General features: G+C 39.0%; 1 protein-coding gene across 2 annotated transcripts in view; it reads left to right on the top strand.

Moving 5' to 3' along the window:
• Positions 1-3,317, top strand: part of SCP2 (sterol carrier protein 2) — a 124,877-nt gene extending 121,560 nt beyond the window's left edge. For both annotated transcript variants that reach the window (XM_049617168.1, XM_049617169.1), the window contains exon 16: positions 2,296-3,317. In XM_049617168.1, coding sequence (XP_049473125.1) covers positions 2,296-2,391 — 96 coding nt within the window. In that variant the 3' untranslated portion in view covers positions 2,392-3,317. The remainder of the gene's footprint in view (positions 1-2,295) is intronic.
• Positions 3,318-12,188: the final 8,871 nt, after the last annotated feature.

Here is a 12,188-nt window from a genome sequence, read left to right as displayed (position 1 = left end):
TTTTATACTCTTTAGTCACACAGTGTTGAACAGACTTGATACACTAAGCTTTCATTAGACAGAGATAACAAAAAGAAACTGATGCTTCTTTCCATTGTATGTTTTTTTTGTTGTTGCCTCAGCCAGCTTTGTTTCAGGTCTTATTCCTGCAGCCCCCTGGAAATTCAAAAGATTGGATAAAACAACTGAGTCTGACTCACACTAGTATTCCTTTTTAAAATGTTTTCTCTAAGCAACTAAGCCTGTTTCAGTTGATGCTTTGACAAGCGAGAGACTCGCATTTGTGACGTTTCAGCTGATTATACACCATTGGTACTGACATCTCCTCCCATGGAGCCTGCTCCAAAAATCTGGACAAAATAGAGACCACCGGTATAGGAGCTGGCTGTCCTTGTCCTTCCCACCCACTGCTCCTCGTTCCACTGTGCACTCCGTGCACCTCCTCAGCAGGGTGATCAGACTTCACATGTCAGCTGCCTCCATTCTCAGTTTATCTGTTTACCATCCATTCAGGGAAGCAAAGTATCCTTCAGCCTTTTTTTTTTTTTTTTTTAATTTTTGAACACCTGTTAGCACTCAAAGGAATTAAAGATTAAAATGGCAGGTATTTCTATTAATATGCTAATGGCCTTCCGTTATGCTTAGAGGATTTGATTGGAAACCATTAAATGCACTGGAAATTATAATTTCAGTGTTTGGCTACAGTTGAAACAAAGCAGTGTGCTCTCCAGTGTAAAGCACACATGAAGAACACCTAGGGGCCAGATTAAAGCGATCCATATGCTTGGACTCCCTATAAAGGGTGAAAATTCGTGTTTTCTCTATAATACTCAGTAAATAAAAAGTCATTTTCTCTTTTAATTTAAAAAAAGGAAAGATGGTGAGTTTCTCTGTTAGGTACTACTGGTCCATATTTTTAAGGACATATGTTAAATATATTGTGTTCTGAGACACTTGACCTTTAAGTCATCAGACAGAAGGCTGTGTGCCATATAGAAAGGAAATATTTAGTTTGTCCAGACAGAGGAGAAAAAAAAAAAAAGGAATTAGTCACCCTTACCAGAAGGTGTAGAAAAAGCAGAGCTCTGTGCATTCTCATGGATGAGGCAGAAGAGCTCCTAACTTCTTAAGGTACTTGCTTAGAAAGCTAAGACTACCAGAAACTTTTTTCATCTAATCTAGCCTTTCCTTATTTTGACAGTTTTGTTAAAAGAGATCATAGCAGGAAAATCATGCTATGTTCCCAATTTTGCTATTATTTCTCTTAAGTTTTCCTGGGATTTTATTACATGATAAATTTAGCAAACATCAAGTGATCTAATCCCAGGCAGTTGTTAAATGGAACAAATTGTGGCTCTGCACTTCCGGGTTGGTTTGATTCTTCTTCTTGAGCCAGACTAACACCAGCACCTCGGTCTCAGCAGGCTGCCTGGCCTCCCTCTGTAGGGGTAAATCCTTTATCATGTAGACCAAAAAAAATTGGTGACATTTCATCCACATTGTATCGAATCTCACAAGTATCTAAGTGATACTTAGTGTTATACATGTGTTTTTTCTCCCAGCAAACTACTGAAAATTTTAGTTCATATTCTTTTTTTTTTTTAAGATTTTAGTTTAAAATAATCTCTATACCCAGTGTGGGGCTTGAACTTATAACCCAGAGATGAAGAGTCACATACTCCACCAACTGAGCCAGCCAGGCACCCTCATTTCATATTCTTGATCCATGTGTGATATTTTAAAACAAAATCCATCTAGTATGAATCCACTTTGCTTACTATTTGGAAAAGGTACCTTCTGTGAGGAAGGCAGATAAAGGTAGACTCAATTTCTAAGAGAAGACATTTGGGAAAGATGGGCCATGTGACTGCTGTGTGTAGAGCATGCCTTTTACAGAGCCTTCCTTTTGAGGAATCTAGATTTTTTTTTTTTAAGTTCATTTTTATTTATTTTGAGAGATAGAGAGCTAGTGGGAGGGGGCAGAGAGAGAGAGGGAGACAGAATCCCAAGCAGGCTCAACCTGTGAGTGCAGAGCCCTCTGTGGGGCTCAAACCTGTGAACCATGAGATCATGACCTAAGCCAAAATCAAGAGTCGGAGGCTTAACTGACTGAGCCCTCCAGGTGCCTCAAAGAATCTAGTTCTAAATCTATTACAGAAAGCCAAGTTTCATATTTTGAATAAAGTTTAAGAGACCTGGACAAATAAATGATCTCAGGGCTGGATCATCTAGAAATATCAGCAATCTCAAAACAAAAAACACCAAGTAATAAATTTTCTTTCTTTTTACTCACAGGCATTCTTTCAAGGCAAATTGAAAATCACGGGCAACATGGGTCTGGCTATGAAGTTACAAAATCTTCAGCTTCAGCCAGGCAAAGCTAAGCTGTGAAGAAGTCCCTTTGCCTATCTTTGAAAATTAAGATGAGATATATAGATACATATCCATATATTTCATTGTCAGAACTTAGATGGAAACCACACATTGGCAAATAATGTGTTTTTAAATGGGTGTGACCAATCCTGTTTTTCCTGAACTCTGGGTGAATAGAGCCTGCTGGTGTACTGCTGCTTTTGCTGAATTGCATACAACTGTGCATTACAAAGTTAATATGGTAATTATGGTTTGGGGTAAAATTGAGTTTCAGAATAAAATTAGGAACAGCGAGATCTAAAAACTATGTAAACAAAAGCTCTCATTTTGCTTATAAAGTATATTTAAAGAGCATTCTGCTGAAAATTGACTTTAAGTTTTCCTTGGGAGAACTAGGGAAGAAACCGAATACCAGTAGCTGGTAATTAGTGTTGTGCAGTTAATGTCCTTAACCTATTTTGCATTAATAGTTTTTAATTCTGTACTAGGATGTTTTAAAAAACTTAAATTTTGCATTTCATGCTATCAAAGTGGTATTTTCTTCCCAAATCAAAATAAATCTGATCAGAGCTGGGGGCAAAAAATCTATAGGTGAACACAGGCCTACTTTTAAAATAAAAATATTTTTAAGATGAGTTTCCTTCTTGAAAAATCAGTGTATTAATCATAAAATGCTGTTGTTAAAAATAATTGAACAAATAAAGTTGGCTTTGAGATGCACAGTTTTGAAAGTATAATCTCATTTAATTAAATTTGTAAAGCTCTCAGTCCTTTGTTATAATTTTCCTTTTTCATATAAGTTTAGTTTAACTAATTAGCCACATTTAATTTATCTTTCTTCCTGATTTTTCTAATGCTAATGTTATTTCTTATAACTCAGTAAGATACAGGGTAAAATGCTTTTGGAAGAATGTTTGATAGAAAATTAAAATAACTCTTCCTGATCTCCTTTGTTTTTATTGTGTATGTTCTTTTTGTTCAGCGCAAGTCTTATTGATAGAGAGTAAGAGAAACATTGGGGGATTGACAGTCTGGTTATCTAGGTATGCTCTGCTCGTTACTTTGATGTGATTACTAGGTCTTGATAGAGGAGGCAGTACAGTGTTGTAGTGGGAAGAGCACTGGACTAGGAGCCAGGAGTCTTGTTTCTCCTAGGCAAATAAATAGCAGCCTGCTGGGCCTGTTAGAAAACTTTTCAAAGAGGGGATTAAGTAGGGGGTCTCTAAGGTCCTTTCTGCTCTGATAATCCTGGCCACAGAGCCCAGCAGAAGTGTTCTAGGGGTTGTATACAGGCCCCACCTTTCTTTTGTTAACAAGTCTCTTCACCAAAAGGTGGTCAAAAGTAAAAAGCCAGGTTTATTGGCTAGATGTTTGGGTCCTGTGCTAATCAAATCAGGATTATGGGTCAGATCCCCTTTGACCATTCAGCTCTGCATGCATGTGCTGTGACCAACAGAAAAGCATCTGGTGATGGGGGAAAGACAGTATATTAAACCAACATAAATTGGTCTCAAGTTCCATAAAATGAATTCAGAACAGAATTCAGACCTACTTCCTAATCATAGTAGCTTCTTACCCTGAGAAGAAAAAGACTTCCAAGAAAAAAAGTTCCAACAGAATACCTGTTGTTTATCTGTAGTTTGGATTTGCTTTATCATTCTGCTGTTACTTGTGCCAGATAACAAAAGATGCCTGAAATAGGCTTTAGGATGAACCTTAAAACAAACAAACAAACACCAAAAAACAAATCACACCAAACACAAAAGAAAACTAGCTCTTGGAGCAGAAATATTTTCATATGTATGCAATTTATATGTATAATAGATAATGATGAAATATTATTAGTAGCAGTTTAATTTCTAGGGAAGGAAGCATCGTGGTTTGGAGGAAAGGTTAACAGGTCTGGGTTAAAACTGCTGCTGTTAGTGGTTTTGCTATTTGAGCAGGTTGAGTCTCAGTTGCCTGATCTATAAAGTGAAGACACTAATATTTGCCTCCTAGGATTATTGAGAATCTAGAGAGAGAACATATGTAAAGCACCTAAATTAGTGTTAGGTACATCAGTCACTTAGTAAACGTGAGTTCACTTACTGTTCCCACAACTACTGCCTCCTCTTGCCTCTGTGATAGGTGATATGGAGTCTCTATTATTTTCTTATGTCCCACTTTTGGAATCTTTTTTTGTTTGTTCATTAACAAATATTTATTGAGTGTCTACCAAACATAGGGTAATATATTGAAGGTGCAATGCTGGGCACTGGAGGTAGTGGTGAGCTTTTCCCATCATGGTGCTTACAGTCTAGAGGGAGAGACAGTTTACCAAAGAGATGGATGACTGCTATAGACAGTGATGTGCCATGCAGGAAATGGTCAGGGTGCTGTGATGAAGAATCACAGTGAGGGGCCTTCATTGAGACAGTGGTTACAGGAGACATCTCTGAGCAGGTGATATTTAAACTGAGATATAAAGGTACAAAGAACAGTGCGTGGAAAGGTGGGAAGGGGGCCAATGTGAGTGGAATATAGTGAGCTGGAAGGATAGGTCCAAGATGAGGTTGGACAGGTAGATACATAGGAACCAATTGTATTGGAATTTGTTCATTATGGTAAGGCACTTAGAATCTTTTGAAGATGTGGCTTTCCATCCATTTATTTCTCACTCCTGCTGCCTATCCACTTTGCCATTATACCCTAAGTCTAGGACCCAGGTTAATGCAGCAGCTGTTATCTGGAGCATTGTGATCGTCAAGGCAGAGGAAGAGAAAAAGGCAAAATACACTTTGGCTCTTAAAGTTTCCACCCCAAAGTGATACATATCACTTTTGCTCCCATTTATTTGTCCAAAGAAAGTCACATGCTCCACCTAATTTCAGAATCTTACCAGGTACCTGGAGAGAATGGAGTTAGAATATTTATGAAAGACAGAACGGCTGTATGCAAGGGAATGAAAGAACTTAAACTGTCACTGTAGTTGTTGTGTGGAGAATGTACCCCTTTACTGGGGGGAGAGGGCCAAAGAGTGGGTATGCAGGTGCAAGAAGATGGTGTCCTGGACTAGGGTGTTGGTGGCAGATGTGGATGTGGATGTGGAAAAGTAGGTGGAGGGAGAGCTGACAGAATTTGATGACTGGACGTAGGGGCAAGAATGACTTCCAGGTGAATGGTGGGTCATGACTGGTATGACCAGGAGACAAAGGGATTTTAGGGACAGTCACTGAAATAATAAGCTCCACTTTTGAACTTACTAACTTTGAGATGCCTGAGAGATTTGCAAGTGAAGATATCAGAGAGGCAGTTGGATTTACAAAACTGGAGCTTAGAGATGAGGTCAGCTTAGAGATATACATTTGGAGGTCATGGGCATCTGGGTGGTATTTAAAGCTATAGGAATGGCTGATATCACCTGGGGAGGAAAGGAGGGCATGGGGTAAGCTTTGAGGAACTTCAGCTTTAGAGTTCAGGTGGAGGAGGAGGATCTATCTGGCAAAGGGGATGAAGAAGAGGGGCTTACAGAGAGGTTAAGAGAAGTTTCTCTAGAAAAGAGTATATGTAGTCAAAGGGTGGGAATGGTCATCTATGCTTTGCTCTGTAAGGTCAAGTAAGATGATGTCTGAAAGTGTGTTTTGGATTAAATTTGGCAATATGGAAGTCACTGGTGATCATTTACAAAATTGGTTTCAGTGGAGTAGTAGGGCTAAAAGCTAGATTGGAATTGGTTTCATAAAGAGCTATGAATAATAACAGAAAAGTTCCATTTGGTAGTGATATGCTCAGTTTCCAAGTGATTAATACAGAGCAAGCACATTAGCTAATACTTTTAGCTCTAAGTTAGGTCATCTTGCATAGCACACATTTTGCAACAACAACATCTTGCTGTTCTCTGTGCCCACCCTCACCATTTTCTCCCTGCCTCCACCCCAATCCACTTGGCAAATTCCTTTTCATGCCTTAGCTTTCAGGAAGCTGTTTGCCCCAAGTTGAGTTAATCATTCCTTTGTAGTAATTTGTTTCTGTTTCCCTGAACAGAGACTGCATCTCATGCATCCATTTTGATCCCCCCAGCACAAAGAGTCTTGGCTTGCTGTCATTAAGTAAATGAATGAGATAAGTTGAATAACAATTTGAAAACAATTCACAGGGGGTTTCTGAGTATAGGAAGCTTGTCACAGAAATGCATTCTCTATTACAGTGACCTTCTGTTGCCCTGATGATGAAAGAGAACATTAAAAATTCTCCTTTAGCCTGACTTAACCTGCTCTTTTTTGAGAATATTTGCAGCTTCTTAGAATAGTCTTTCAATTTAAGATTGAAGCAGCTCGAGTAATAAGAAAAGTCAGTTTGTGGTTTTATTACGTTTTTAAAAACAAATTGGCCTAGTAGGTTCTGTGTGCATGAAAATCATTAACCCTGTTGCTGTATTTATCCAGATGAATTCAGACTCTCAGATTTCTACAATCCTTGTTGAATATGTAGAACAACAACAATGGAGAGCACAATTAGGAAGATGAATGTGGAGGTCGGGGTAGTGTGGAGGAGTCACTGAAGTGTGATCATAAGAACTTGGATCAGGTCCTGTCTGCCTCTGGGAAGCTAAGTTAGGGTAAGGCACTTAAATCTCACCAGTCTTTGGTTTCTTCCTCTGCAAAAGGGGGACACTGTTAATTCTTTTTTAATAGTCTCATTGGACTGTAAACATCTTGAGGGTAGAAACTCTCGGTTATTCATCTCTGTGTCTCTTGTATTAATACAGTGTCTACCGGAGTAAGCATCGATAAAGTTTCTCAAGTATTAGGCAATGATCATTAAAGTTCTTTTTAATATTTATTTATTTATTTTTGAGAGAGAGAGAGAGAGACAGAGAGAGAGACAGAGAGAGAGACAGAGCATGAGCAGGGAAGAGGCAGAGAGAGAGGGAGACACAGAATCTGAAACAGGCTCCAGGCTCTGAGCTGCCAACACAGAGCCTGATGTGGGGCTCGAATTCACAAACTGTGAGATTATGACCTGAGCCGAAGTCAGATGCTTAAGCAACTGAGCCACCCAGGTGCCCCATTAAAGTTCTTTTTAAGTTGTAAAATCCTTTTGAAAGGTTCAATCACATATAAATATAAACCCCTTCTGTTTTCCCTATATATGTCACCTTAGAAGAAAGAAGTAATGAAATTAAATCCTGTAATTAATACCTTTATCTTCTGAAACTTTAGAAAATAATACCTTAGAGCAGCCTGGTATAGGAAACTATGGGCCCATCAGATGTGGGTTTTGGTCCTAGCTCTGACACTTAAACAACTTTGGGACCTTGAGCTAATAATAAGTAAGGACTCTGAGCTTGCTTCTCCTTTTGGAAAAGGAATAATAATGTCTACCTTGCTGGCTGTAAGGATTAGCAATTATAGCTGTAAAATGTCAAGCCACATAGTAGGTACTCAATAGATGGTGCCTAATGTTATATGAGACATTTTTTAACAGGAAGGAATTTATTCATTGGACATTTTATGACAGTTTTTTTGAGTTCAGATATTATGCTAGCCTCAGGATTGGGGACAGTTTCTTTATTTTTTTGGACTGTCCACATCCTTACATTTTCTTCTTCAAGAATCACTAAAATTTAATAATCTCTATAACTTAGTGAATGGATATAGAATATTTAGTTTGACTTTCAGAAGGTCTGCATTTTCAGCCAAAGATTACAGTTCTAGCTACCCCATGGCATAGTTGGTTTCTGAACACAAAGAATTTGCTGGATGTTGTTGACCAGAAAAAAATGGTAATCATCCAGATTGTAAATTACTGGGTAAATTACTCTGTGGGACTGGTTTTGTTTAGAGACCACACTGATGTGAATTAGGAATTGGGGGTATAGTACTAAACAGCTAATAAGAGCCCTGAAAGAATTACGTGCTATCAGGAACCACAGCCACGTCTAGCCAAATTTTAAGAGTTTTTCTCAATAGAGAGTTACAAAATCTACTGGAAGGGTCCAGTATTAATATCTATCTGGAGACTACTGCAAACAAACAGCTCTTTAGTTCTTGGTAAGAACAGAGAATATTGGGCCAGATTTCTGGCCCTTAAAAATGTGTCTGATTCTATTTGGCAGGGAGTTTAATCTGGTATGTAATTTTAGCCAGACTTCTTGGAGAAATATTTTTTTAATGTATCATATCCAAAATGTATTGCAAAACGTGATTCCACTTAATCTTTTCTATTAATACTCATTTAAATATTAGCTAAATATTCACAGTGCTGTTTTCAGCAGCATGTAGTGTTTGACCTTTTAGTTACTGAATTTGTGGCCATAAACTTTTATGTAAAATTGGGGGAAATTCATTGTAATCTGCTACTTATTTAAATTGCAGGCAGAGAAGCAGTAGGTGCTACGGTTTTCTAATTAACTACCAAACAGTGGCACGTTTCCTTTTTCTTTATAGATTATTGTGTAATTCACCTTTTAGAATACAGCACTTTTATCGTGTGTACAACACTCTGTTCAAGATCAGACACCTCATTTGAACAGAAATATATGGAAAAGAAGTTCAGATGTGAAGATGCAACAGTATTAGGGAAAGATTGACCTAGGTGGGCAGAAAGAGCCTTCAGCTTGGCAAAGTGATACCCAAGGGCAGGGTGTGATGACAGTTCACAGATATTTGAGAGATGGAAACACCGAGAGGGAGGAATTATTTTGCTTAGTTATTAGAACTAATGGGTAGAACTATAAAAGGGGAATTTCAGACTAAAAACCAGTAGAACTTCTTGACAATAAAAACTGGTCAAGAGTGGACTAAAAGCTCCAACACAGAGACGTTCCTAAACCAGGCTGGCAAAACAGGGCATCTGTGAAAGGTGTACTTTAACAGTGGCTAGAAGAGCATTTGAGTGGGAGAAAATATTTCATTGGCAGCTACTCTTTTGAGGATTTCTCCTTTTGCCATTTATCAAAATCTTGTTTCTATGTGTCAGAAAGAAGATTTGATTTTTTTAAATATATATATATACTTGTTTATAACTTGACTTGTTCTGTGACTTACTAGCTATCTTTGGAAGAAACAGAAATGAGTATTCAAAGCTCTTCAGTTTTCATAGTGTGAAAGCTGCCTGAGAGGTTTCTGTTGTTGTTGTTTTAGTCTTTTCTTAAGTCCATTTTTACTTAGACTTAAGCTTAGACTTTACTAAGACTTTACTTAGCTTAAGACAGTAGAGCCTTAAAGCCACAGAATGGCAACTGCCATGGAGGAGACCACTCTCACTGAAGTTGGAATCTGAATGTGAATTCTACCTAGAGTACTCATTATCTGGTCACCTGAGCAAGTTACTTATCCTCCCTGAGTATTGGTTTCTTAAAATAAGGGGGCAATAATACCATCATGCTTGTTGAAGATTCAGTGAAGTGACATCTGGGAAAATGCTATAGTACCCTGTACAGGTTTTGGTTATTAATGTTTGTATTGCTTTTCTATTGCTGCTATAACAAATTACCATAAATGTAGCAGCTTACCTCCACATGAATATATTATCTCACAGTTCTGTAACTCGGGAAATCTGGGGGGGTGTGGCTGGTTTCCCTGCTCCGGGTCTCATGAGGCTGAAGTCAAGGTGTTGGCTGCCCTGGGCTCTTATCTGGAAGCTCTGGGGGAGAATTTGCTTCCATGATCACTCAGGATGTTGGCAGAATTCAGTTCCATGCTGCTGTGGAACTGCATATCCCCATATCCTTGCTGGCAGCCTAGGGCTCTCAGTTTTTTTAATTTTTTTTTTTTTTTAGTGTTTATTTATTTTTGAGACAGAGAGACCGAGCATGAGTGGGGGAGGGGCAGAGATAGAGGGAGACACAGAATCAGAAGCAGGCTTCAGGCTCTGAGCTGTCAGCACAGAGCCCAATGCGGGGCTCAAACTCACAAACCATGAGGTCATGACCTGAGCTGAAGTTGGACACTCAACCGACTGAGCCACCCTAGGGTTCTCAGTTTTTAGAGGCTGCCTACATTTCCTCTATCTTTAAAGCTGGTTGAGTCTTCATGTTTCACATCTCTCCGATCTCCCCTTCTGCTGTATGTCTCCTACCTCCAGCCAGAGAATGTTCTATGTTTTTAAAAACTCATGTGATTAGGTTAGGCCCACTGGATAATCCAAGATAATCTCCCTATTTCAAAATCCATAACCTGAATTACATTTGCAAAGTCCCTTTTGCTTCATAGTGTAACATTCACAGGCTCTAGGGATTAGGGTATGGGTATTTTTGGGGGTTCACTCTGCCTACTACAGTAATGGTATTTGGGGCTGGAAAGGGACTTTACAGAAGATGAGATGAGGTTCTTGCCCTGGATGGTTTACAATCCAGTGGGGGAAAGAGATGAAAAACATACAGCAAAAAAAGTCCAATAATAAAAAGGGTTTGTATGGGATGTTCCAGGAGCCCAGAAGACCTTTTCTGTATCTGACTTGACCTGTAGTTCTTCCATAATACCCTGCTTGTTCTTTGATGCTGTGTCTTTTATCAAAAGCCTTCAGATGAAAGGATTATGTGTCCATATACACAAAATAACACGATGTGATTTGATTTCTAAATGTCCAGAAAATCAAGCTGCTGCCATATCTCCATATTTGGGACTCTGCTACTTAATAAGGAAAGGTCTGGAGCCCTCAGCTCAAAGTAAGAGGAATTTTCTTCATCTCTGATGATGAAGTATTGACAACACCTTATCTTCCCTTATCTTGTTCCTTATCTCCCCTTTTTCCTCATCAACCCCCCATGAGAACCCTCTTGTCTTTCACTCCTAGCTCTCTCTAGTCACATGTATGTCTTTACTCCCCTCTTTTGAGTTTTCTTGTTTCTCATTGTTTTGAATTAGAAGGCACTTAGCCTGGATAATGCAGAGATTTCTGTTTAATTCTTGCCACTTGACATTTCTATTTTAATCATGTTTTATAGATGTTTGGTGACAGTTTTGTAACAATAACAGCTGCCATTTATTGAGCACTTACCATGTGCTGGGTGCCATGCAGAGTTCTGTACTTCCATTTTTTTCATTTGCTTCTATTTTCTCATTTAATTTAGACAATCTGTGAGGGTGTGGGTACTATTTTTATCTCCATTTGAACCCAGCTGGGGTTTGAATCCAAATCTAAGTCCAAAGCTTGTACTTGACAGCATGCACTACAGTAACATTAAACAGGAGCAGAAAATGAGGCTTGAAGGAGCCAAAGAAACACAAGTGGATTCGGAATCCTCAACTCTTTATAGCTATTCCGAAAGTTAGAGAATTTCTTTCTTTCTTTCTTTTTTAATTTTTAAAAAATGTTTATTTTTGAGAGTGACAGAGAGACAGAGTGTAAGTGGGAGAGGGGCAGAGAGAGAGGGAGACACAGAATCCAAAGTAGGCCCCAGGCTCCGAAATGTCAGCACAGAGCCTGACACGGGTCTCAAACCCACAAACTGTGAGATCATGACCTGAGCCAAAGTCAAACACTTAACCTACTGAGCCACAGGTGCCCATAGAAGATTTCTTTCTAGAGCACCAGGGTCACCTCCATTTTCCACCAGAGATATTCAAAGTGATTGCTAAAAATTCTATTTCAGACAGGTGATGTTAGTGTGTGTCTACGGCTCCAGAGAGCTACAGAGTATGTGTGAGCACTGGTTTGGCGTTCCATAGAAGAGCCTGTTTCTCTGGGCGGTAGGGGAGATGTCGTGTGCCCTGTGGCTGGCCCCAGCAGTTACCGGTAACAGAAAATACCTTCCCCAGAAGGCTGGGATGATTAAGATATTTAAGGATTTAACACAGTGCCTGGCACTTAGTAGGTACTCGGTATGT

The sequence above is a fragment of the Panthera uncia genome (genome assembly GCF_023721935.1).
Source record: "Panthera uncia isolate 11264 chromosome C1 unlocalized genomic scaffold, Puncia_PCG_1.0 HiC_scaffold_4, whole genome shotgun sequence".
Classification (NCBI taxonomy): domain Eukaryota; kingdom Metazoa; phylum Chordata; class Mammalia; order Carnivora; family Felidae; genus Panthera; species Panthera uncia.
The sequence above is the reverse complement of the archived record's forward strand: the minus strand, read 5'-3'. Positions and strand labels throughout refer to the sequence as shown.